The sequence below is a fragment of the Saccostrea echinata genome, unplaced genomic scaffold, assembly GCF_033153115.1.
Source record: "Saccostrea echinata isolate AGI-Se365-2 ecotype Australia unplaced genomic scaffold, CSIRO_AGI_Sech_v1 ptg000009l, whole genome shotgun sequence".
NCBI classification, from domain to species: Eukaryota; Metazoa; Mollusca; class Bivalvia; order Ostreida; family Ostreidae; genus Saccostrea; species Saccostrea echinata.
This window is the reverse complement of record NW_026889758.1, coordinates 1,963,869-1,991,676: the sequence shown is the minus strand read 5'-3', so window position 1 is coordinate 1,991,676 and position 27,808 is coordinate 1,963,869. Positions and strand designations below refer to the sequence as shown.

The window sequence follows — 27,808 nt, the reverse complement described above, 5'->3', positions numbered from 1 at the left end:
TTCAAAAGTATTTAAGAAATTGTAACTTTCTATGATGTTCAAACTTCTACCTGTCTGAAATCATCCTTATAAATCTGTACAACTTTTTATCACTTTAAAGGACAGTATTGTGAAATTTTGAATTGAAAATAAAAATCTATGGGGTTAAACTTTTTCATTTTACTTATATAAACATTTTACTTTTTTCATGATTGTTGACGAAAGTTTGTATCATCTGTCCTTAATTTCTGCACAGTCTTCAACTTTTAATACAAATACAGTGATCAGTGGCGTACCTGGCGACACTTGTACTCTTATTTTACCGGGGTTTAATTTTTTCTTTCGTTTTTTTTTTTTTGAACTCAATATAAAAAGTATATTCAAGATTTATAATGAACAAGTAAATATCTCTTAATATGTACAACTTACCTCAGTGTTGATGATGTAGTGTTATTTCCCTCTCCATACTGATTATGAAAACAATTTTCCTCATTGCGACAAATTCCCAAACTAGGTATATGTGTACCACATATTTATTATATTTGAACTATTTTTAGGGAGAAGCATCGTCAGATATGCAATACATGCCACAAAAATTGATTAGAGTCTAGCATTTTTATTTATTACGAAAATAAATATACCTGATACAAAGAAAATGATCCAGAAGAAAAGAGAGTAAGAAATACTTCACAGTGATCTTATTTTACAGGAAATGCATTTTTTCATGAAATTATGCAAAACTGTTGTCATTTATTTTAAAAGTATACAAAAATAAACCAAGAACCGCATGGACTTCCCTTAATAAAAACTAAATATATCGTTATTTCGTTATTTTGAAACTCTTTCTAAAGATATGAAATATGTGTTCTATTTGAAGCTTGCAGGTGCTTTAGAATAGGATACATCGTCACGTTTCGTTTGACGATCTCCAGAAAAAAGTATGCTTCTTCCTTCTCCATGAATAACAAAAAAGTCTTGGTCAATATTTTTTAATTAAATTAAAGAACATTTTATGACACAACAACTCTGAATCCCATTCAGAAACATGCATGTACATATGACAAAATGTTTATCTTCAAGAGATACAGCTTAAAATTTACAAATAATGTAACAATTCAATGTTCATGGACAAACAAATAACACAATGCTTCCTATATCCTACACTTTAAGTATTCTGACCAAATTCGATATTTGTGTCACTAAAAACTATAGAAACAATGCAAGGTTTTGATTGATGAATATTAATGGAATCTTAATTGTCAAAAGATATACTCTAATAAATAAACAAGTGAACAATTTTCTCTTACACATTAAATAATTTGTCTAATGATTGGCAAACTGTAAAAAAAGATCATTAAGTAAGTGAACATGATTTGAAGTCTACTGAGAAATTTTCATAAATATTTCTTTGTGTAATTTAAATTTAAAGTTTTTACAAAAAAACATTTCAGAAAACCATTTCTGTGAACTATATTATACAGTTCATAATCCAGTGGCATTGCTTTTCAATAATTTTAAAGTTGTTTGCATTGTTACTTGTACATATTATTTAAAAATGCCTGTAAATTATCGGGATAGTCTGTGTTTTGAACATTAATTTAAAATCTACTAAAAAATGTTCATTCTTGAAGTCCTAAATATACTCGAATTTTATTTGTGTACAGTACAAACGGCAATGAACTTCCCGCTATGTTACTTTTACGAATTGTCCAGTATATTTCAAAAACCAGACCCACAATCAAAACAATGCCACTAGTATGTAATAAATACATTGTATACATCATTTATGTTGAAATGGATAGAACAAGGAACACAAATTATCACCAAATCATACACATTGATTGGAGTTGATAATTTAGTTGATAATTTACTATCTAATACTTCTGCTTGGGACTAAGTTGGACATTGCTGCAAACATCAACTATTGTGGTGACGTCACAGGTTGTCACAAATTTTGTTGGCTTTCTGAGATCACATGATTTACATAGTCAACAATGACGTAACATTGCGAGGAATATGTTGTCTCAATCCGGGCATTCACGCTTCCACTGAAGCAGTGACGTCACTGAAGTACTTCACTCTTCAGAATGTTTTTTTATTTGATTGGGTGACATTTCAATGTTAACTTGGCTTTAAGTATTCTCTTAGAGGATTTTTACCTTTTCTTTGTGGGCTCTCTGAAACGATTAAGCCATAGTCTGCAAAACATACGAAAGGAATCAAAGGTTTGAATCAAGCACTGTAGGCATTTTAAACATTTTTTTGGAGATAGAAATCTGCAGCATAGCCAAGGACTATATATGCATTTTTTGTTATTGTTAGATACGAACTTTTATTACTTTAACTTTTTATGAAAATAAATTATGCCTACATAACCGTCTACGGAACATACACTTCCTTTTGGTTATTTTTATTAAGGAGATTCACGCATGTTTGATTGATACTCAAGAAAATGTTAAATATATTGTACTTGTTTTTCTACAAATATTTCAAGGGCTTATCAATAAAACTCCTTGCATCAAACCGCACAATTTTATGCTGTTTTGTAATATGTGTTGCTTACATTCAAATAATGATAAATCATTGTTTATTTACTTAGTTTTTGATGGTTTCATGGTTAGTGATGGATCGCTTGTTTCAGTTAATAAATCAATTCATTCTTTCAAATTCAAATAGGTAAAAAAGAATCTTACCGCTCAAATTTGTACAGCTTAACCATTCTTCTAAAGTTATTTTCTTATTAGTATTTTCGTCACAATATCTAAGAAAATTTCTGCTACACTTTCTAGTGTCTTTTTGTTTTGGTATAAGTTTGCGGAATTTTTTCACTTCTCTCCTGTCCAAGTTCTGAAAAAGACCAGAGAGAGCATACTTGTATAAAGTATTAATTAATAGTTAATTTCCATGGAAAGTAAGAACCAGATGCATTTCCAAAATGCATATTTAAATTTTATTTTTTATCATTTTTTTTTAACATTTATGTATTTCATTTTTCAAATTATTCCATCTATTTTGTTGCAGCTTACTTTTCCAAAATGTTTCGTTTACGTTTCCAGAAAAGGCATGTGCGTCAGTTGAGTACTATTTCATTATTTTTTAATTCTACCATGAGATTGTTACCATGTTTTTATTTTTATCAAGACTCCTGAACTTCCATCTCGCAGCCCTCTCGTAATCAGACTCGTTATTGTTCGTGTGACTTGAGCTAAAGAAAATAGATTGAAAGTTAAGTACAGAGTATGTTTTTAATAAAATTCCTTTTAATATAATCATTTGAAGTAAGAAGTGATACATGCATGCCAGACATGAAAGCAAGACCTAACACACATATTAAACAATTATGGCAAAAGTTGAGCAAAACATCTGCTTATTTGTGGTAAAGAGAAAATGTTTCACATTCTATAAACAGTGCCCAGCTGTGACTACCCAATCGGGGATAAGATGGGGTCATATTGGGTCAAACTGAAGAACATTTGATAAGGAGGTCACAAACATCAATCGTATCCTATTAACAAACAGAAGATGTCACCACTGAGAGATTGACTGCCCTGGAAGTTGTCAATTACCTACGGTGATCCCCCAGGATCAATACCGTTATTATTAGGTCAGGGCTTAATGATTCCCTTAAATCACGTAAGGTGCTCTCTTCTTTAATTTCTTAATTTATTCTGACGGTAAGACTATCATAATGAACATGTCGACATAAACTGCGCTCAGTCCCCCGTGATTCTAGCTTAAATAGCTGATACCCGTCCCATTATTTTGGAACACGTGGAGTTTATGAGCAACACACCTGCGCTAAGTTTTCTTACTACACCTGTAGGCCCTCAAAGTTTATTGATAATTCAAAGGCAGGTGAAACAATTACACAAACGTTTGGAAATTTAATGCTACATTTCAAACATAAAATAAGAGCATTGAATACTGTCATGAATTTATAGCCGTAGTTTGACACAAATAAAGGGAAAAACAGAATTTTTATGTGCAACGTCTTTTCTTGCACCTTTCATCCTTTCAATTTGAATTGAGAACTGAAATATTAAAGATATACGTCAAACTGCTAGAGATTATATTAACGAGTTGATGAGATATCGGAAATGTATTTCATTATACTAAATTCTCCCCGCAGTACAATGTCTCCCTCCTTATATTACATAATCAAATCACAGATGGACATTTTTCTCCTTTGCATAATCATGTGCGTAGGTTTTAATATGATCATAAAAATTATGATTTTAAAATGAAATTTTACCTAGCCGTAGAATCGTTCTTCATTTCTGACACAAACATATTCAGTAAACTGGTTAAAAACCTTGCTTTCTTGACGAATGGACAACCTTGAAATATCATAGAAAATAGCCTTGTTAATAGAGAAAAAGTCTACATTCGCCTTGAATTTTTTTTAATTATGCAATATATAAAATTATATAGGAAAAAAGATTATGTTGAAGCTGCTTTGATAGAGAAAAAAGTACGTTAATTTTCATCAGATGTATAAAAAAAGCTGCTTCTGCAATGTAATCCAGCAAAAAATCTAAACTCGACCGAATAATTACACATGAAAATGACTTACGTTATTACCTGAAGAAAAGTATTAAGACTATAAGTGCATAACATTTTGATGCTTACCAGGCATTTCACGCTCTGTTGTAATATTGCACTGAGGAGGCCCTTTGGAGGCCAATTTAGCTTTTATTCCTTTAAGCGGCATCCCTGTTTCTCGATCAACACACCAGCAATATTTATGACATTGGACAATGTTATATTTGCCGTCAGTAGAACATTGTGGTATGTAGATCCCCCCTTCTGGATCCGCAGACCGTTGACTGAGGGAGAAAGCTCGTTCCTCAGAACAACTCTTTCGTATCAGGCCTACTGTACAAGAAAATACAAAGTTAAAGGTGACACTGTATTATTGGATCTATATTACATAAATTTTGCAGAAGTATTAAACAATTAATTGTGAAAGATTATAGAAGCAAAAGCTAGATTTTTTTCTTTGGGTTTTGTCAAGATGAAGCATGTGACACCATCCCCTCGCTCTGAAAAGCTATTGCGGTAAGCCAAAATATCTGGAACAGGTCACGTGACAGCGCGTGGTTTTAGATGCCACCACCAGCGGGTGTCGAAGCAGTGATGGAACGATGTGACAAAACAGTTAATGAATAATTTTGTTTTACCATTTTCCCTCACTAGCGACTGCAATTATGGTTAATGCATGGAATTCTTTAAAATTGAAATAAATGATTACTAATAATGCCTTCATAACTACAATTGTATTACAATGCAAACAACTCATGTATGAAATTGAATAAACCTATAATTAGTAACTACATTTTTTTTTTAATTTTATGAAAAAAGATCAGCAAGTGCTGTAAAGAAGATAGGTCGAATCATATAGAATCAGAAAATGAGATAAAAAAAAACGTGCATGGGATAGTCTCAGAATAGGAAAAAACGCCCTTAAAGCTTAAAAATTGTCAATTATCAAAAATGTTATTGTTGAAAAAGAAATATGACCTAAATCGATGAAAAAGTTATACATCAACTCTCATTTATCTCTGAATACTTTGACTTTTTTGAACTGGACACTATATATGGACTGAAATGGCGGCTATCTACCTTCCGTGTCTGGTCTAGAATCGGTGACAAAGATGGGTTGTTGCGGATTGAGGCCAGTCAGGGAACTTCCGGCCTCGCCTATGATGGGCTGCCGGACCTTTGTTGAGGCTGTGTTTGTAAAGAAATCAAGAGATTTATTCAGATCTACTGTAGTACTGTCAACGAATATACACACACTATCACTCCAGATACAGACCGGCTTACTAATATCCATAATGCATCAAATAAGGCTTTAGAATGTGGGTTTCAGTTGGTTTGGCAAGGCTATTTCATTCATAATCATGCTATTGCTGGTAGTTTTTAAATAATTGACAAAAGACTCTAAATTTAAGATACATCGTCCAAATTTCAGAGAATAAAATGACATATTTATTTCAAAGCGATAAAGTTTAACTTTTAACTCATTTCAAGTGGCATTGTAAGTAATACATATTTGGATTCGAGTCGTTTAAACGTGTTAAATAAATTTTTGACAAGACGATAACTATTTATGCACAGTTTCCAACAGAAATTTATCCAGACAACATAAGTCTTAATATACCAAAAATCCGATTTATTTCGATTTTAAGTCAGAATTTCAATAGTTACCCTTTAACCTCCAGAAGAATCATTTTTCTGTTTCATTAGTGTTTATTACTGTTTGGCATTATATTTTCTAAAATAAATAATAAATTAATAATTTTTCAGATCGTTTTATATTCGTTGACAGTGTAAAAAGTTACAAAGTATAGGGTCACACAAGGTACAGTAATTAATACAAGTAATTAATATGTAATTAATCGTTATTTTATTTCATTAATGAAAAAAAGAAACGTGGATACATGTACAGAACTGAATTTTCTGAAAATGAATCTTATAAAAGCAGAGAGAGAGAGAGAGAGAGAGAGAGAGAGAGAGAGGTTTCATAGAAACAGAGATCATTGGCAAAAATTGTAATCATACATTTCAAAATATTGCTTAGAGAGGACAAACAAGTGAGATTTCGTACAGGAGTATTGACTGAGTATATCACACAGATCATGCTAAGTAAACTATGATATCATGCAATCCAAAGCATGCGCAAATGCCAAAAAACGCAAGATATATTACATTGAAAGTGCTGATAATCATCCAAGTAGAGTAAAGAAATAAAAGTTATTAATTAAGGATAGCTTTTAAATATGGATAATTTTATTGAAAATAAAGAAAATATACCATCTGGTTCTTCTTTGTCTGGAGTCTTCAAGGTTTGGTCTGTCGTCAGGGAGAAGAAAATTCGACGAGAAACTACATAAAACGGGGTAAACCTAATTGTTCTAATGATAACTAACTGTATCTCAGCCCGAAGGTCGTTAATTTGTTAGTAAGTGAAGAAAAGTAAAGAAAACCGAGTCTGATCTCGTTCATCTATCACTCTTCTACCACCCTCCCTTTTATCAAATCTCATCTTCTAGGAAATTTCTTTTGTTATTTACCGAAATCGTTTCTAATGATGATGCCCAACATTGATCAAACTCGGAATTTCAGGAAGATAGCGTGGCGTTTGGGACTGTGTGCACTATACACGAGTAAGAAGACTAGTCTTTATATTAAGGTTAGATAGGAATGGATCATCATATGCAGAGAAGGTCTGAAAAATTTAACCAAAATATGTAAATCATTTAAAATATTACAAAAGTCTTTCAATTATAGAGGGTCGTCCAACTTGGAACCCTGGCCAGATTTACAAGCAAGAAAAGAACAGAAAGGTCAACATTTGAATATTGCAAATAAATATGGCACAGTCTGCAATTTAGTAGATCAAGTGTCTGTTCTTCCTCAAATGGCCAACATTAAAAGGAAAACATCACTTCATCACATAAATTTATCAACAGTACACATTGCAATCGTCAAATGTAAAAGTAGAACACAGGTGAATAGGACGTGAAATGAAGACTCGTTACAATGAAATATCTTTTATCTTATTGAAGTTAACAGTGAAACATGATGGAGAAGAACGAGTAAAAAAAATACTCTTTACAAAGTTTATCTTCATTATTGGGTTTTTATTCAATTCAAAATGCGATCTTCATGAAATCGTCCTTTTCTGCCCTCGTTTCGGAATGACGTCAGTAGATTCATCACAATGTCATCGTCAGCAGATTCGTCACACTTTCGTCATCAAAATATTTGTTATTTCGTCGTCAAAATATTTGAAGTATTTCTACATCTCATCGTCAAAATATTGAAGCACGTCTTTAAATAACTATCTAACAAACTTTCAACAGTCCTAATCATGCCAAAATAACTAAAATCGAATGCATTACAAACAACATCAACATGCTAAGAATATGAAAAATAGATTAGAGCGTGCCCCTTGTCAAAACCATTCACGAAGTAATGCAAATGAAAAAAATAAATTTATAAACATCGTTTTTCACAACATCTAAACTTACACGTAGGCTGAATAATGATTGGCGGGCCCTTATGAATCCCTACACAAGAAAAGGAAGTGAATTCTTCATATACACTCAAGACTTAGTAATAGAAGTCTTATTAGTAAGCAGTATTGTTATGTGACGTCATCACCGAAACGAGGCAATGTTTGATTTCATCAGCTGTTGGACTAAACAGTGAAATTAATCTAACAGCTAACAAAATCAAGGTAATCATTTTTAAACTTTCAAAAAATAAATAAATTCACAATATATTTATTATGTTTAAATCTAATATTTACTGTAAGTTTATAAAGTTATTCACAAAAAACATTCGAAAAATTAATCATAATCTCTTGCTCATGAATACTAGAAATATATGAAATGCAAACTTTTTCTTTTTAATTTTAAATTTCTTCATTCATCCAAAATAAATGACTACTCACTGCTGTTAGCGTTAGTCGTGAGACAGAAAGACCATTCCTTCCGCACGATCACTCGATTCCGATCGGAATCGCAGTACTCAAGGAATCTGCGTGCGCATGCCTTCGGTTGTATTAACTTCCGCACCATTCTTTTAATAGTCCTAGTTTCTTTGCGTTTCAATATATTGTCTTTATTTTTATCAAGTTGATCGAATTTCCACTCAATCACTTTCTGTGCTAATGTTTTATCTGTGTCCACTGAAATATTATTTATCTACATGACATTCAGTAACTTTACAGTTACATTTATGATTTGTTTTAAATTCAACTTACTACGAATTATTATTGTTTCACATAGTCATTCGAAGCTGAATATGTATTTTCTCAAAAACTTAAAAAACATATATCATGAAAATAATCAGCAAACATTTGTATGAAATAATGCCCTTTATTTGGATTTTTATATTCATTGTTGGAGAATCTTGTTTGCTGGAAGTAGAACTCACATGAACCGGCCGCAGACACAGTTACTGCCCTTTTATATTCATCAGTGAACACCTTTACAATATTCTGGTTAAATTTCTGTTTGTCAGCCGTCTTACAACCTGCGTAATAGAAACAGCAAGATCTCAGTTGTTATAACCAGAGAGCAATGCTTCTCCAACAATACGCTTGCTGGATTGGTGGATATAAATATATCCACTCTCTTAAAATATTTGAGAATAAAAATAAAATCTTACAATTCATAATTAGAAACATATTATGAAGGTCAATTACCGGGGCAGAAATTTCAAATCAAGTTATAACCAAGAATGTTCTTTTCGTTCATTCATACTGCTGGAGATCGAGGAAATGCAATTTGCGCAAGAAAGGAATCTGAATTGGTTTGTAATGATAATTGTGTAAAAACTCCGTCACTGAGTTCACTATTTATAACAAATAAATTAACAGGGATGTTTTGTTTTATAAGACAGGAATTTTAAGAGTGTAAAAAGAATGGTAAGTATTAGCGTAAACGTGTGGCTTTCTGGAGCGTTGAAGCACGATTAATATACTTTTGGTTTGATATTAATTACCCTCTTCACGCCTAAGTATTAATAGAGCACCATGATCAATGATTTCTCCCTGAAAATTAAGAGGCAACAAGTATGAAGAAAATTTCACATGGAATTTATTGACGCTATTCCTCATTTTTCTATTGTCAATATTATCTGTCTTAGAATTTATAAGGTTTGCTTAAAACAAAGGTTTTAACTATGAAATCGACAGCAAAAGGCGAGAACCTCGTAACTTGTAATAACTTATGATTGAAACTTTATAAGGTATTTATACAACAAGATATCTTGAAAATAAAGCTTCGCAAGACCAGAAACTCGATTCAAAAGCGAGGATTCATTATTCAAGAAAACACATTAAAAAGTGGATTGTTCAAAATTTATCATTTTATAATTAAAAAAAAAAAAACTCTGAAAAAAGCGTTTTTATATTTTGTGATCTAGTTGGTGTGATTACGGAACAGCAAATCAACATGGTCCTCTATTAAAAGCAAGTGTTAGCTCATGTTAGTATTCCGGATTTACTTACTCTTCCGCCTCTTTTTCTTTTTTTTACCTCTCTCCCTCCGGGGCTGTCTACGTTTTTTGCCCAGTTTCTTCCCTGTCAAAATGAGGGCGCATGTTTCAGCACACCAATAACACATACGTATACATTAGTTTTAATCTATTTTTAACATCATTGGTCTATTGTATTTCTAATTGCAATGAGCACTAAATTTATATACAGCTGATGCTAGAAAAATTCCAATTAAAGTCAAGGTAAGATTTACCTAGCAACTCCACCCCCATCCCCCAAATAAGGTATTAAAATAATCATAAGACATTTAATGACATAAGAAGTCTATAAATTCTAAACCATGCAGTTTAGTTTAACCAGTTCTCTGTTGGTTCTTCCTTGTGTAAAATTATAAAAGATCTTCCAACAAAAAAAAAAAAAAAAAGAAAAAGAAAAGAAAAAAAAGAAAGAAAAAAACGAGGGGAAAAGACAGAAGCAACGAGTTAGAATATTAACACAGCATCTCTTATCTGCTTAAATAAATATTTGTGTAAACATATCATGCAAGATGACAAAATGGTCATGCTGTTAGAAAATATACATCTATTTTCGTGATTTATACCAAATTATACTAATTGAAACGATTGAAAAGGTATGTATCTAGGAATGCATTTTGAGTAATCACGAAAACATATATTTGGACTGTTGTTATGTCAACAAAGCTCTGTGTGTTGTCAATGACAACAATGGCAGAAGGTCCACAGGAAGCGGCACAGGAACCGGATGTAGTCAGTTAATACCTCTACAGGCCGGGTCTCTCCCGTGCACCGGGGTCCCCTCGATTGGTTTTCCGTCAGGGGTCACACACCAACAAAAACCACTTGTTACATGGCATTGTCGCTCCGCGTACGTACCGTCATCCTTGCATTCTGGGATGTAGACCCCGAACGTCGGCCGTCTGGCGATTTCTAGCGCCTCGTTCCTCTCTCGGACGCAGTTACTGCTTGTTCTATCGGCTTCTGAGGCTGGAAAAATAGACATTTCCAATAAGATATCATTTAAGGAAAGTCTTGTGATGCTTTGTTCAGCGACATTGTTTTAATAGAAAATATTTTGCCACCGGCAAAAAGTATGGGAAGTGAAAATTTGTACAATGAATCTATAATGTTTCAAGAAAAAATAAAGTTGTTTTTTTTTAATCAGATTACCAAATTAAAGAGGATGTCCTTGTTGCCACAGAACTTATTTTGATGTACTAATAGTTAAGTTGTTTTTCAATATAATTATATTTCTTCAAAATATAAGCAATTATTGAATGCAACCCTCGCACTTAGCATATATCAAAGTCACTATGTGATGGAATCTGTAGCTAAAATCTCTAAAACTTTAAAAATTCTATAACTTTTTTTCTGAAATAATCAATGATAAGTAATTTATCACTAAATGTTAAAATATTTCTAAAGCATTTCTTTTTCTCCTTTTTTCTAAATATGTTTGACCTTGAAATTATCTACTGTTGTTGATAAATACTTAATTAACAGAAATAAATTCTACTGAATCAATGAACAAAAAGACTTCTAACATTATAACTTGTACACTAATGATTTCAGGATCCCTTAGATTACGTATATAATCAAAGACGACTAGGTTAATATACAGATAAATTAATAAATATTACATAATTAACGTACATTTTGATTAATAAGATTTGAATAACAGACAAAATATTTTCCCCCGAATGTAATTATATTCGGTAAACTTTCGCCTCGAAGACTTTAAACGATGCAAGAAAACACACAGAATTGGAGAGAGAAAAGAAAGAAAAAACTTTTAAAAAAGCAAATACGATAAAAATATTTTTCAACATTTTATCTTTATTTCACTTCATCCCCTTATCTTTTTCTACTTATTCGTTATATTATCAGTATCATAGATCATATAAATGGCTGAAAAATATATAATTTCCTTAATTGTTTTTCCTCATTTTATAACAATAATTTAAAAAATGAACACAATTCAGAATTAGGAAAAAAAAAACTAATATTTGTTCCAGCAAAATTAAATTGAATTTATATAGTAAAATAAAGGCACCATGAAAAAAGAAAATGAAAAAGCAAGTAAGTACAGTACCGCGTTTTGGTGCACGCTTAGCAGCTTCTACCGCAGAGGGCCAGAGGACAGTTAAGGCGACAATGAGCCTAAGAAATTCAGTGTAATACATAATCCAAGATCACAAAGTCAAGTCTTTAAGGCAGTAGTATCCATCTCTCTTTACCAAGTCTCACGAAGCAGTGTGAAAGAATTTTTCAACGCGATGAACTTTTATTCCACATTTTCAAAAACAAAAAAAGAAACTTTTCTCACATTTCATGAATAAATGACATATTCCGAAGTTCGAGGTCATCCAATAATAGTCTCCGTATATCGAACGCCGGGCGATTCCAGTCTTCCTAAAGAGTTTTGACAGGTTTAGCGAAATTCCGCCTCTCCTTTCACTTGAAATCTTTGACATGCTTTGCATAAATTTGGAACATTTTGACATGCCAGATTGAATGGGAACTTAATTTATAGAATAATGTTTGTCGATATAATTACCATCTTCTGTAGCAGATAGGTGTCAGTGTGCTTTAAAGGAAAGAATTTCTCCGAAGAAACGAGGAAAACACATTGATCACGCTGAGCTTCCCTAAATTCTCTCTAAAGCTAAATGTATTTGTTGAATAATTAGTAATAATCTTAACGATTTACATTAAAATTAGTTTTGTCCTGTATTTGTTTGTCCCGTTTCGCACTTCATTGTATGCACTTATATTATAAATAACTTAGAAATTTTCATTAACTTTCTAATTGTGCCATGGGGTGCGATCGGTAAATTTTCAATGTTCTGCATAATATTCCTATTAATTTCGACAACAAAGTGAAAATCAAAATCATAATTCGTTGTTATTCCGAACACATCACTCGTATTAAAATAAGATTTTTTTTTCAATTTTTATTGACACTCTTAATTAAGGAAAGTAAATAGGGGACTAACACGAGTATTATACTGTGTATACGTATTCCTTTCTAAATTCTAGCCCGACTTAATCGGCGATTTATGATACAACTGTACAACATACTAGAGGTGCACTCGTGACGAGGAGGGATTTGTTCGCCGACCCTCTCTATGTCACCTTTACAATATACCTGTTTCTCCTCGACACACCTGAAGTGGCCAGGTGTGTTCTCTGCTCCCGTTTATCGCTTGTTACATATCACCCCCTAACCTCAAGTACTCGGATAAAAGGATAATATTTAGAGGGGCTAAGCGAGTGTTTGCGCAAGTGCTTTGACAAGTGAAGTCGTGGTCAATTGCGATATTGACTCAGAGAACTTAAATTATAAATCTTAATTTTCTTCTTTTAATGCATTCTTTACCAGAGAGAAAAACATGGAGGATTGCTTTATACTTATATGTTTTTGTATACATCTACAGTGTATTAGTGGTGCACACCTGCTTTGTGGGCGTTTCTCAGGTGTAAAAGTGACCAGATGCCCACCTGTGTCAATAAGTTCTAAAATACGTTAAAATCAATATATAAAATCTTACAGTTTCTATTATTTTATAATGTTAAAGAGAAAATGCAGAAAAAATCTTAGAGAATATGACATTAATCGTACATTCTCGTAAAATCTAAGTTACTAAATATTATCATTTGATAAAGTTGATTGACACCTTTCAACTTCAAAGCGATTTGTGAATATTAGAAAACTGATCAGGAAGGTTTTACTCTTAAAAATCAAGTTCAGTCGTCTGAAATAATATATATTTCACAATACCAAAAGGTGAAATTTTGTGAAGTATATACTGCCCTGAAATTGAAATACGAAGACAGGGATGCCGAGGATTTGTATATCTGTAAATATGCTAGAGTAGAACGCATTAACCCGCGACACAACTACCTTCTACAAAGTTTCCGACAAATTTTTCCTCCCGCATTGAGACATACCTCGCATAATTTGGCTTCCAATTCTATATCACCATGCTCAACATTAAAGCAAACGATGACATTTCATATTTTTGAAATACGGTCAGAGTGTCAATCTCGCTATCTGGAATTATGACGTAAGCATCAAGTGGAGGTTGTAATACGTGCTCTTTGTTCAACACAAAAATACCATATCGATTATAAACCTTTAAATTAAAAAGACAAAGAAGACAATATTTGCACTTTCTCTACCTTTTTCTCTTCGAATGCTGCTGATTATATTTCTGTAGAACAAAAACGTCAATAAATAAATAAAGGGGGGGGGGGGGTATTAATGCAGCAAGAGCAACTCTGAAGTTTGAGACTACTATTTTTTCTCCACTTTATTTCTAGCGTGCAGATGTACTTTGCAAATGACAGACGTAGAAGTACATTGTCAAAACAATCTCTTCAGTTTTAACTTGGTGTTTTTAGACAAAACATGAAAATTGCAAATAGTCTCAAAATTTACTCTTTAATTCTTTTTCAAAAGACAGCTTTATTGCATCTCACCTCCGGGATTAATCATAATTTTAAGAATTATAAAAGCAAATTACATTTATTTATTGTAAATTTTTGAATAAATAATCAACTTTAATGAAAATAGTCAAAGTAATGATTAAAAAAAATCCAAATAAAAGTGAAATGCATAGAATTTGTTAGTTTTAGAACGCTTATAGTACAATAATGACAGGACAACAGAAGTTATTAAAACTGCACTGAATGGAACTGGCGGGAAAAAAAGATTCATCGCCTACAGGATTTCCCAAATGACAGTGCCAATCTTCAGACTTTGGGACAATTAACATGACACATATTGACAACAGCCAAAGACAAGGTGCAAATTAGATACTTTTGATTTCAACACATTCATGCACGCCTTCTAGAATTGATTCCAAGAACGATATAAGAATCACTTTTTCCAGACAGTCATGTAACTTATCAATTTCGTCTGAAGGAGACGAACACAAGCTCACATTAAATGTTTAACTTTCCGGAAAAAATGTTGAGGAATTAATGCAGAGACACTTTAAATGGAAATTATTTGATATGTGTTACTCATTTCAATATTGAAATTCCTTTTTATCAACAATGATGATAATTGAATTTCGTGACTATAGAATGTAATAAGTGCATGTATATCCTTTATTATCAATCTTCCTTTAATAATGAAGTCATTACAGAAATTATCGAGGTACATGTACTGTCAATCATAAAAATATTTTGTTGTAAATTTACAAGTATGAGATCACTAATTTTGATTTTTGAATGCATTCATCATAATTATTTATTTATTTAGTAAAATGTAGAATGTAGAGAGACAATAGGAACACAGTCAAAATAGACATGAAAACTTTATGTGTTAACTGTAACAGGAAGATTTAGGATATGTTTATTTCAGACTTGATTTTATCTTTCATGCAGAACTGAAAATCTTTCAGGGAGAATTGGAGATGTCAAAGTTTATTTTTAAAAATTTGTTTCTTCCCTTGACTTGAAAGAAAGACCAAGGTCACAAAATGCTTCGTAATATCTGAATAATCAATACACTTCATATCAAATATCGATTTTTTTTGCTGTGAAAGTACAAAGAAAATATTACCTCTTCATTAAAAAAAAAAAATCCAAACACATGCATGGTCAAAGATTAAGGTCACCAGGCTATATATGTTCAATGAATACAAAAGGCCTCTGGACAATTTGAACACATTTTAAACCAGAAAGATGGTGGAATTTATTTTATAGGTAAGCTAAATGTTCCAAGGTCATTGAGTCCAAAACCCCAATACCTTTTTGAAAGGTGCATTAACATGAAAAATGACAAATCTACGTCTAGCTGTTATTTTTTAGTGTTCAAAACACTTATGCTAAAGTAAATTTGGAATTAAGTTCAAGTTATTTTTTAAATGGTTTGTATACAACCAACACACCTGCTAAATATTTTGGCAATCAAAGAATGCATGATGAAATTTTTTTGGATGTGGAGGGTACATTAAAGTCAAGTTTAAAACAATAAATCAATACCTTTATAATTTTTAAGGTTCACTGGCCCTCTAATAAGAAGGGTAACTCTCACTGGCATTTCCTTAAAAATATTCAAGTTTAAAGATAACTTCTGTCAAATTGTGCACCGCAAGATAACCTAAATTATTCTATTATCAGATTTAATTTGAAGTTAGATTTCTTTTGCTAAATAATCATTAAAGCAAAAGTCCTGCAAGGAGCATTATATATGCGATACCTCTCATGAATGCAAAGATACAGTATTTATTAACATTATTGAAAAGCAATTCAAAGCTCAATTTCAGATTCACGAGCTCCCAGTATTCTACGAAATCTCTCATACTGAGCAATACCTAGTAAGGTATGATTCATTAAAACAATAAACTATGACAGACAGACGTACAGACACGGTGCAATTATGATACCTAAAATATCCAACGCAAGGAGAACTGTACGGCGGTCAAAAGCGATGTTGAAATAATCAAAGAATAAGAACATGTAGAATCTTGATACGGAAAGGTGTAAATGAAAAGATCTCGAAACAAGATGATAAAATGACTAATTCTGTAGAGACTTGTCTATTGTCAGATAAAGTCAAAGAGTTTCCTTACAACGACGCGTATATACTTTGTTATGTCTATGATCAAGTTTAATGAAAGCAATAGTTTACAATCGGAAAACACGAGTCTGTGGACAAACCTGTGATTGTCACGGCTGTATAGGTACAGGTGAGACGGGGGACCAGATGTTCCGGCACCTGTGTCTGGAGTTAGCGTACAGGTAAATATCTCCCTGTGATACAAGAAGTCGTCCTCTAAAATAACGTGTCTAAGTACATGTTTAACTACTTAATCGTAACAAAAATGTCTTAACATCTCAGAGGCAGGATCTATTATGATAAATCTTAATTTAGGGTGAAACAATTTAACATACAATTGATTCTAATCATTTTTCTGGTCTTTTTTTACTATTAAAAATTCGTCAAACTCGGTATTTCAATCTTAAATCCGCATTATGGATAGATTGAAAGATCTCTTTTGCCAATCCATACTTTAATGGTACAGAGAATTCTCTTCGTCGCTTTTTCAATGCTACTTATAATTAAAACTTTGATAATCTCAAGTGCAACTCCATAAACGTTAGCCTAACAATTCTACCTTATCACTTGAAATACAAAGATTGAGCAACAAAAATTCGAACTTAAACTCTTAAGAACTATTACTGAATTTTGTATAGTGTAATTTTTATTGGTATGCCAGCAATCCATCTACGCCAGATAGCTAAAGTTTTGAGTTGTTTACATTGTTAATAACTATAAACACTGACATTCATCCTCATTACCAACGACAGATCACTGAAAGTTTAGAATTTACAAATTTCTCAGTTACAAATTCGCAGTTAGTTTAACACAGAGAGATCTGGGTTGACGTATTGCCTGATTTCTATATTCTGTGCGTGAGTACTGTTTAAGGTGTCTGTAGAACAATAAGATGGACACGCTCCTTTTACATTCGATGCGTGTTCCTTTAGACACCCATTCAGGTCCTCGGATCAAATTTAAGATAAATTATTGTAGATTATTGCGATATAAGCTATTCAAAATTGTAAACGATAGCTGAAATATAATTTGGCTTTTTTTCATTCAACACGCTGGTAACCTCTGCCAAATTCTAAGACAAGGGAGGTAAGCCAAAATAAAAGTTGCACTGCATAAAGATTGGCTTAGAACACAAAAAGTTTACCGGAATTAAGCAACTCTATCAATTAATCAAATTAATATTCTGAACTTCTTGAAAACCTGAACAACAATGTATGGAAATTCCTTTCCACCTATTTAAAAAAATGCAATGTTTGATGTTTAAGTCACGGAACAGAACACTTTGAATTCTAAATCTTACATAAGTCCATACGATTTAAGTATAATTCAAGATATTCATCGTCAGCTTCTGTACATAAATTACATGAAATATTTTATACATGAATAAATGTACATGCGCCAATGATCGATACTTCCTTTAAATTCAATTACTTCGGACAAGCATGATTTTAAATTTTTGACTTAAAAGATAATTTATGGAATCCCAGCAGGTGCTCTACATGTGCCCGTTAATCACTGAGTTAGATAAAGGGCCGGGATGACGTAGGCCTGAGCTTGTTTTGTTTTAGTCTGGATTTGTCAGCTGGAATCCACCCACCGCCCGCGATGTAATTGTCAGGCCTGGATTATCTACCCTTGATTAATTTCGTGTAAGGATAATAGCCAACATTTGATGGTGAAAAGTATGTGACAATATTTCTAAACATCGGGATTAGTTCCAATGCTTATAAGGCAAACATTGCAGTGTCTCGATGGTTCATTCTGAGGAGGTTTTAAGGGTCTGTAAGGTGAACGTATCTTTCATCTTACTCAGACAAGGCTTGGGGTTCTATAAGTACTGTCAAACAAACTGTCATTCTTTGAAGAAACTTTAACACGATTTTGAAATGGACATAGTTAAAATGGTAAAGCTATGTAAGCTAGTTTTTCTTACATTTTTTCCACTATTAAAAAACATATGCTCTAGCACTTAGATGTATTCCATTGGCTCAAACAGATTTTCAACAGAAGATGAGCAGAAAAATCCACCAATCAGAATGTGATGCTTACTCACGTGAACAGGGTCCTTTCCGCTTGACCTTGATCTTCTTTTTGTCACATCTTTTGGCACGCTTGAGTTCACACCGGTGTTTGTAGGTCACCCCATCAGATCCACAGACAGGTCTGTTCTTCTTCCGAGAACAGTCAATTTTACAACTGGAATTACTTAAGGCCCGAAACATATTCTAGAAAAAATATATAAATTTTGTGAGAAGTGTTTAATTACAATACATGTATTCTTACTTAAATAAATTAATTTGTGAAAAAATCTTTCAAATAGGTCTACAGCTGAACTGAAGAGTTTTCCATTTCCTTTGACGGAAATGTACCTTAAGAGAAATTTTCGTTAATTAAAAACACTTTTTTTTTTATTCAGGACTTTCAACATCGATAGACCAAGTTTAACTAAAACAAGTCTTGGAAATGATACATTGAAGAGCATATATTGTTGCTGTTTTGCCTTTCAAAGCTTTAATGTCACCCAAAGAAACAAATGGAATCCATCTTAATTCTCTTGAAGAATTTAAATGATATTATTCGACATAAATAACCTACTATGCATACAAAGTTTCTAAAATAGAAATATTTATGAAAATTCAATACTGCATTTTGCAGTCAATGTCGATCTCAAAAGACAATGAAGGATACTTGGACAGCTTTTGGGTGGCCTCCCTTCAATGTGTCAGTGGAGTACAAGTACAAAAATATGGCATTTTATAGGGTTTCCTGGTATTTCATATGTAATAGGAGGAACTCAAGTATGGAGCATTGTTTTGAATACTTATGCATGCCTGATCAATCATTTTGAAAAACATCACAACCATTTACAAAGAAATCTCAGACCCCAAAAAATTATTTATTTTTACATTGGCACTGCAGAATTTAAACATTATTTTTTTCACTTCAACAAGTGCAAATCAAAAATCCTTACGTAATTAGCAATAAAATAGACTCTCATTTCAATGTTGAAATCGAATTATGTTTTGAAGTTGGTGGATCTCGGATATTTTAATTAAATTGGGTGAGCAATGAGATAATACTTAGCAATTCTTAGCAGAATTTTATTAAACTGCTCTGTTTTATTTTACATTTAACGGGTTTGTTTCATTTGTTTTTTTAATATGATATGGATAACTATTGCGCATAAAAACATAATGGGAGGTATTTGATCTCGCTGCACGTGGAATCCAGTCCGGAGCACTGGATTACAAACGGATTTTCTTAGTATCAAGTAAACAAGGGGTCTTCGTTATTTGTGATTAACAATTATTTATGTCTTTGGAATCTAGAACTCGGTAGCTACTTCAGGCACTTCACAGATGTCAACACCTGCAAAAGACTTAAAACCCACTTAAAACGACAAGTCGTAATCTTAGAGCCAGGCTTTATATCGCATTGTCTAGGCACGAACTACTGGCTAACAATGTTCCTCCAATGCCCACAGAAAGCCAGGCACGCACCTGGCCAAATCCTTAATCTGCTGTCGCTGACTGAACTCACGACAGCCGTTAGTGCAGATCGCCAGCAGTCATATTTGTTTGGATTAACACTAGATCTTAGGCGGGATCATCATAATGAAAACGGTGATGATAACGAACAGTGATCGATCTCATAACCATGAAACTACCGAAAGACACAAATTATCATATCAAAAATCTCATAAAATGACAGCCTCTTTTTTTCTTTGATATTAATTCTTAATCTATTGTAAAAGTTTCGGTTTATACGCTAAAAAACCAGCAGCACATGCCAAAAATCGGTAGAACGCAAAAAGCTGCTCCAGAGGATTAGGTGAAAGAGATAATGAAACTTGAATGAGAACATCAAACGGAAGATAGCATCTCGTAACAAGTCACGAACAGCATCTCGTCAGATGACAGAAAACGTGGAATCGCGAGAGATAACTAAGGGAGATAACTAGGGTATCATAAAGTGGATTCACAGCAATGCTGGACGGTCTCCAAAGCAGGGATTGCTCGCCACGCATAATGCCGTAATTCATCACAACAAGCATTGTAATAGAAAAGATACAAACTAATAAATCACCCGACTTACAACTTATCACATGCCTGACATAGCACACAGGCTCAGACATGGCATATTATGAGATGTTAATTAATTACTAGTTTCTAGTAGAACACACAGGGTTAGACTGGAAAAATACCATTCAAAATTTTGAAAATAGTTATTTTTTCAGGATATATTCAATAATGCTCACCATATCAGAATAGATCATGCACTTTATTTCTTACGAAAAGTACAGTGAACTGTTTTTCATGATTCTTAGAATGACAGTTTTTACTTTGATATTCCAACTAGGAGGAAATTTGGTATAAATCATTAAATTATTTGTTCACAAGGTGAAGCGTAAGGTGAGGTATGGCTTATGATTAACTGAGAACTTAGTAATTCCAAGTTATCATAATGATTAATATGGAGTTAATGAACCGGAAATATTTCGGTGAACCATGAAAATGCACATTGGTAGCTGCAGTATGTTTTGCAGAAGATAGAAAGCCTTAAAGATATAAGTAATGAAAGGGAAAAAAAGAACAACACGCCACGATCTTGATGAAGCAGAAAATGTCCTCCTTCGTCAAACTGCAGGTGACATTTATATTTAAGAAAAAGATAACAAATTGCCCATTCAGAGGTCACAGATGCGGAACAAGCAAAGATTAGGAGTACTTTAAGAAAACTGCCATCGAAAGAGTAGGCAGCACCTACTCAAGTTTATACTGAATCTAATACATTCTTGATATAACGGTGAGGTCATCCGGCTCGCAGGAAGAACAATCGTATTTAATTAGGAATTTATAAACAGGCACTCGAGAAACCTTTTTCTTTTTCTACTGTTGAATAAAAATTCAAGTGGTTTATCAAGAAAAGAAGTAAAAAATAAATACTGGCAATTGGTTAGGACGGTAACATAAACCATTGGTAACGGTTTCCGAGGCTGCGTATTACGGGTATTACCAGACTATATCAGGGAGCACTCTCCTCTCAAAGGAGGTAGATAATTTATACACCTGCATGGTTGCAAAGCTATGTCACTTACATCCGAAGACGACATTTCACCCTAACTACACAGTGCTACAAAATGGAAGAAATAGCGGCGTTCAGATTACGTAACGAGCTGTCCTACCCATACACAAACTGGAATTTCTTTCAGCCTTATTGCCATTGGATCACGATGCGTTAATTAAAACAATCATATGAAGTCAGGTCTCTCGGAAGTTTAGGTATGCAGTATTACAGTGCATATCCATTGTTCGGACATTTGTGGCACTTCGGGTGTCATCTGATACATGTAACATCACATGGCGCTAAATGAGATGATGTAAGAAGATAAATGGTGATGAGTTGCCCAAGTAAGAAACTGACGACGGATATGTAAATGATTTATTCCGTAAATCTGAAAGTTGAAGGTTATTAAGAAATGCTAACCAACAATTTTATCGCAAGAAATGTGTTAATGATGTCAAAAAACATTTTATTATGCAATTTAATGAAATAAAGTTAAAAAGATTGTCAAATGATTATCAACATTTGACAAGATATGATCTCTTTTATTAATCACATCACAAGTAATTTCAGGACTTATTCCTGTTGAGCGATTTAAGAGCACGCGCGGCGAGATCTGCTTGTTTTCTCCCTTATTCAATGAAAACCTTGAGACTCTCGAGCGGAATCTTCTCCATAATTAATGTGCTCCTTTAACATACATTTTTTGAATGCTTCTGCATTTAAATTTGTTACTTTTGACAACTGTGTAATAACTTATATGTTAATCTGGACACGGTATAATGCATTATTTAAGATCTAATTTCTGTGCAGCTAACTGTATACAAGTATGCTACGTTTACATTTTTTTCTTATCTGATTTGCATTTTAAATCACCGTTTATATTTTGACCTTTTGTGCGATGTAACAGCTTCATTCAATACGCCGCGAGCATCATTTGCATTCCACTGTATAGTTCTTTTCTAAATGAACGTATGAATGATTGTATTTTACGCTATTTGTCAGCGAATTTTTATACAGAACGAATAAACTCGAATTACAATTATTAGATGGGAGATATTGAGGTGTAAAGTTTTACAGGATATGCCACTTGATTTGGGGTGGGGGAAGTCAATTGCTATCGCATTTCACGTTGCAGATGGAGTGAAGTTATTGTATTCAAAAGATGGGCCCGTTCTCTGATGAAAGTTAGAGATAACATGATAGGTAATTCAGTTCAAAATGATATAACAAAACTTGGGGACTTCCACAGTGTAACAGGATTTGACTTGGACAAAAAGGATCAGCATCCTCACTCAGGGCAACAATCAAAAATAAATTGACTACGGACGATTAAGAGGGACGGAAAATAAAAGGGTTTTAACGAGACAGATCAGTCGTGCAAGAATTCCATCACAAAAAGGCTGTCTTACATCGAAACTTCACTCGCTCTTTGGTTTTCCATGCGTAAAGATGGATTTCAATTACGATGTGTTTTTGTAAACAATCCTAAACATGTTGATTTCATTAATTTTATTTGTAAAAAAAGAGAGAGAACAGAATTGATGTAATATTTAGTTCTTATTGATGACTTCCCACGAATGAATTGACATAATTTATGTACAAATCTGAATGTCCAAATGAACAATTAAAAGCCATTCATTCTAACAGCTCCTGTATACATTAATGATGAGGTATTGATTGTCCCTTATTCAGGTAAATGGTGTTTCAAATCATACGTAATCCCTCTCGTTTGAAGAATTCAATTTAACACAAAAAATAATAACTCAAAAGTAGTATTAGATTGAAGTGCTTTAAATTTTTTCCCAATTTTTTTACAGAGTAGAATTAATTAAAGAAGAGAGAATTAACAGAGATGAGAGAGACTTGTTGGGATTTACGGTAGCTGTTCTCTGTTAAACATGCTGTGAAGGGATTGCCCAGATAGGATGACTAACGTTTAATACATAGGCGGTACAGCTGTTAATCTCCCGGAAAATCAGACACCCAGCTATCATACAGAGGTACAACGAAGCTCACCTGTCACGGAGGTCATTGTCAGTGACATCAGTAATATTAAACATTATAGAAACGCTTAAAGAAAATGTGGAGGTTCTTTTTAAAGAAAGAAATTCGCTTTAGAACAAGGAGAAAAAGGTACAACTTTATCATGTCAATCAGGAAGGCAAAATCTTGAAGAATTTCAATTATTTCAGAAACAACCCATAAATGAGGATAACACTTGTTAATTTGTTTTAAATTCGGCTACAGGATTCAGCAAAAGAGTGGTAGCGCAGGAATGCTCCTTGTAGACGTTGGAAAAGTTTTGACGAGAGCTTAATCCGTAAATCCGGCTTAACGGTTCTCCAATCACAAATCACAGCCCGAACGGAGGATACAATAGCCTTAATAAATGGCCCGAACAAATTTTGACGCTTTCTCACTCGCCAAATCTCATCTGCTTACACCTCTTTCATTACAACAGAATTAGTTGAGCCCCTCAAAATTATTGCCATGCACTCTAAAGTGCGATTTAAATGTTACGTGCAGGCAGAGACACCTCGAGAACAAAAATCCCTGTCTGGTTAGGTACATCCGTCCGATCGTCGGGAGGCGAATTTAACAAACTTGAAAAGTCACTTTTCATATGTGCCTATTTTTATTTGTTTAAGGCATATTATTATTAACAAATGGAATGATGAAATATACCGTAAAATTGATCAAATAGAAGCTATATCATCATTTTCGATAGAGATATGATTAATCTGTAGAAGGTGTATTGCAAAGAAAGATTTGATGAATGCATATTCACGCCTACAGGGAAAAACTTTTCAGCTGGCATAAAATAGAGGATGTTACTTGATAAAATCTGTATCACATGCCGTATCAACCGGAGAAATGGACGAAGTGCTGGTACTGGCACTGAAAAAACCACCGACTAGGTTGAAGTTCATTTTGAACAGTATTCACTCTTATACTGACAGAGTTATCCCGAGTAATTCGCTGACAGAGTTATCCCGAGTAATTCGGAATTTTCTTTAGACCGATGCACACACACTTCGTCTTGATTGCAGATTATAATTGAATTTGATTGAATGAATATTATCGTACAAATTATATGGATTGCGATTTGAAATATATGATAAACAAAACTATGTATCACATATCCATAGTGACGTCAGCGTAATCGGTAATGTGATCGTGACGTTAGACAATGTCATCTGGCCCCGGGGTCATAAAACTTAGACGAGCTAACTTTTGATCTCAGTCTCACTTTTACAAAAGAAATATATAGTGGAAAAATGAGATTGAGATCAAAAGTGTGCTCGTCTAAGTTTTATGGCCCCGGAGCCGGAGCCTGCAATCAATGTTGTCCAAGTTGAGGTTTAATAACAGGTGGGCTGATTAGCTAACCAGTTAAATAGTCTGCTTAAGGATACGCACTTGCTTGTTTATCAACTATGCAGTAATTAACATTAAATGAATTAAAGAAATGAAGAATATGCACATATAAGACCAAAATGATCTCTTCCTTTTACAAATCAAGCACAGCAGTCTGATAAAACACTATTTTAAGTTAATGTTCCGCTAGTAAAAATCAATAGGCGGTTATATTCTGGATAGTGAACGGTTGGCCAGATTTTTGACAAAATAAAAACTAGTTTTGTCATTCTATCTTCAAAGTAACACCAGTCTTGACAAAAACCATGAAAGCCGATATACAGTGTCGGTCTGGATCACGACATCAGGGCTGTCAGACATTTACTTACCCATCATCTTATTTTCCTATCAACAGAAGTAATGATTTACCGTAACAAAGCATCAGTGACAATCACCCTTTTTCGACTCTCGTCAACAGCACACCTGGCCAAATCTGTCAAAGCCTTCTAAGGTGGCATCATGTTTCCTCGATAATGTTTATAATGGGGGAACTGGTGTTTTACTGTGGTAAGTTAATTTTAATCGGTATGAGGGTTATCACCTGTCAAACGGTTTGAAAAGTCACCAAATATCTCCGATTTTCCGAACACTGATATTGAACAGAAGCAGATATATATAATGGAAAGCACACAAAAGACTTGGAAAATTCGATTTAAGTTTCATCATGTAGGAAATAACATTTGTTCCTTTGTAGTTTTTGATATCGGTGTTTTTGAAGATTTCGATAATATCAAGGATTTTTTTTTTATCTCGAATTATGAGTGAAACGTGGTATTTTTTTTCTGGTACTCTTAGCCACAAGAATTTTGAAAGTATATAAAAGTCTATTAACTTTCTGATGAAGAAAATACTGGGCATGATAACGACGCGGGGGTTCGCCCAAACCATAAGGCCATCAACTTTACATTTCATTTACATATGTTTATTTATTTTCATAGGCTCATTTGATCGCAGATTGAACCTGAAGATAAGTTTTTGGGAAGATACGAGTAATTGAAAGCTATGCCACATTTAGTGTCTGTATAACGTTTTACTACTCGAATTTATGACAGAAAAGAAGTTATTTTAAACTACTTTTCCTAAAACAACGAAAAAAAAAACCCTCAAGACAATAATAATCTAAGGTATTTGCTTAATTCAGAAAATTTAACTATTTCTAAAGCTCGCCACAGTTTTCTGTCAAGATATAATTAACGATGAAGGGGTTAATTAGCACACATAAACCCAGAACTCTTACCTTTCCTTGGGCTTGAATATCGGAGCGAGACAGTGAGGGATTCCCTCCTTCCGAGGTCATAGTCACAAAAACAACCAGACAAGTTATAATCCAGAAGAATGTGTACATTCTTGACGGAATTAACACAAACTTAAACATATAAAGCTTAGACTTGGATCCTTAGAAGTACCTCTGGAAAGTCCGTTCTTCCTCCATGCTAATTCTAGATCACAGATCCGCGCAGAAATGAATTTAATCCAACCCTAGGTTCTCATCGTTTGGAATTCTTCTTACTCACGCCTTACATTTTTTTTTTATAAACACCACACGATGCAGGTCCAGGCGCACCTGAATATTTTATTTAAATAAAAATAAAAAAACGATATGTCATGAGTGATCAAACATCTCAACTCCTCATCCGATCGTCCCCATGTGTGTACTCTCTCCAAGTATTTAAATAGCCAACAGAGGTCACGTGATGAAAAATACCCCAATATCAAATCGCGAATATCAACAATGAAAATTATTTTCAAAATACGACGATATACGATACGTTTTTACATATATACATACAACTTGCATATTATTGTTAAGTGAGCTATCATTAGGAGGTATAACGAAGGAGCACAATCTGATTAGCTGTGTGCCGCGGATCTCCTTTAAACCCCCTTAACTCTCGCTGAAATTTTAATCCTCGCCGAATCTCGATTCAATCATGATAATTAATTCGTTAGAATCATTTAGAATATTTTAAATCCGGTGATTCTCAGTAAGTAAACAATGGTCGTCTGCGCGCTTCTGTAAATTTTGAGTGTTTGTCCCTTCAGAGTAAAAGACGGATTTTTTAAAACATATTTTAATACGGAATGATTTGAGGCATGTTATACACTGACAGCTGAGATTCCAGCGTAGATAAGACTAGTCGTATCTCGACATTCATTTGATAATAGCTTTGACACACGTAACATACATCAAAACAAATTGTAATGGCCACGGTGTAATCAAGTTTGCTAGTCTGGTAATTCACCAATAACGTTTCATCTTGTGTCGCTGTTTCATCGAATTGTGCTTTGCATCCACATGTCAGACATAAAATAAGTGTGGGATGCTTGAGCATTATTGTAAATCTTAGTGCCTCGTTTCGCTGATTAATTTTAATGTAAAAATTACATATTACAGAACCCAAATTTTATCTGCTTAGTTATGAAAACGAGGTTGTTTCGCGCGTGGTCTCCCGCGCTTTTTGTTTTCTATGATATAGATCATACGAAGTAAAATCACATCTGATATGTTGGCGGTTTTTCCCTGTACAAACAGACCTCTGAAATCCCAAAGACACTGGATTTCTTCCTCTGATGGATAAATTATTGTGGTGTAGTCGTGTTCACGCTGACATTTCTGACAGACTGAAGTACGTCGTCTTGAATCAGTTACCCTTACTGAAAAATCTGCCCTCGTTTGCTTCCATCATCTTTTTGTAGGCAATGTCCCTTGTTACAAATGTAAAACTGGTGGCGAAAAGTCGTCAT

General features: G+C 33.5%; 1 protein-coding gene across 8 annotated transcripts; it reads right to left on the bottom strand.

The window, feature by feature from the left end:
* Positions 1-952: 952 nt before the first annotated feature.
* On the bottom strand, positions 953-27,323 carry LOC133181585 (SPARC-related modular calcium-binding protein 1-like). Of its 8 annotated transcripts, none has more exons than XM_061316111.1 (13): positions 26,301-27,323; positions 18,633-18,804; positions 10,771-10,995; positions 10,004-10,075; positions 8,926-9,024; positions 8,441-8,677; positions 8,016-8,054; positions 5,602-5,709; positions 4,609-4,854; positions 4,232-4,316; positions 3,100-3,184; positions 2,673-2,826; positions 953-2,177 (listed from the first exon to the last, which is right to left on the bottom strand). In XM_061316111.1, the coding sequence occupies exons 1-13, from the start codon at positions 26,436-26,438 to the stop codon at positions 2,101-2,103; spliced, it is 1,737 nt and encodes a 578-aa protein (XP_061172095.1). In that variant the 5' UTR covers positions 26,439-27,323; the 3' UTR covers positions 953-2,100. The 8 variants fall into 8 exon arrangements, with proteins under 8 accessions (XP_061172095.1, XP_061172093.1, XP_061172098.1 ...); XM_061316109.1 differs by lacking the exon at positions 8,016-8,054 and adding an exon at positions 6,796-6,867 and having other exon boundaries at positions 4,609-4,851; positions 26,301-27,321; XM_061316114.1 differs by lacking the exon at positions 8,016-8,054 and adding an exon at positions 6,796-6,867 and having other exon boundaries at positions 10,885-10,995; positions 26,301-27,321.
* Positions 27,324-27,808: the final 485 nt, after the last annotated feature.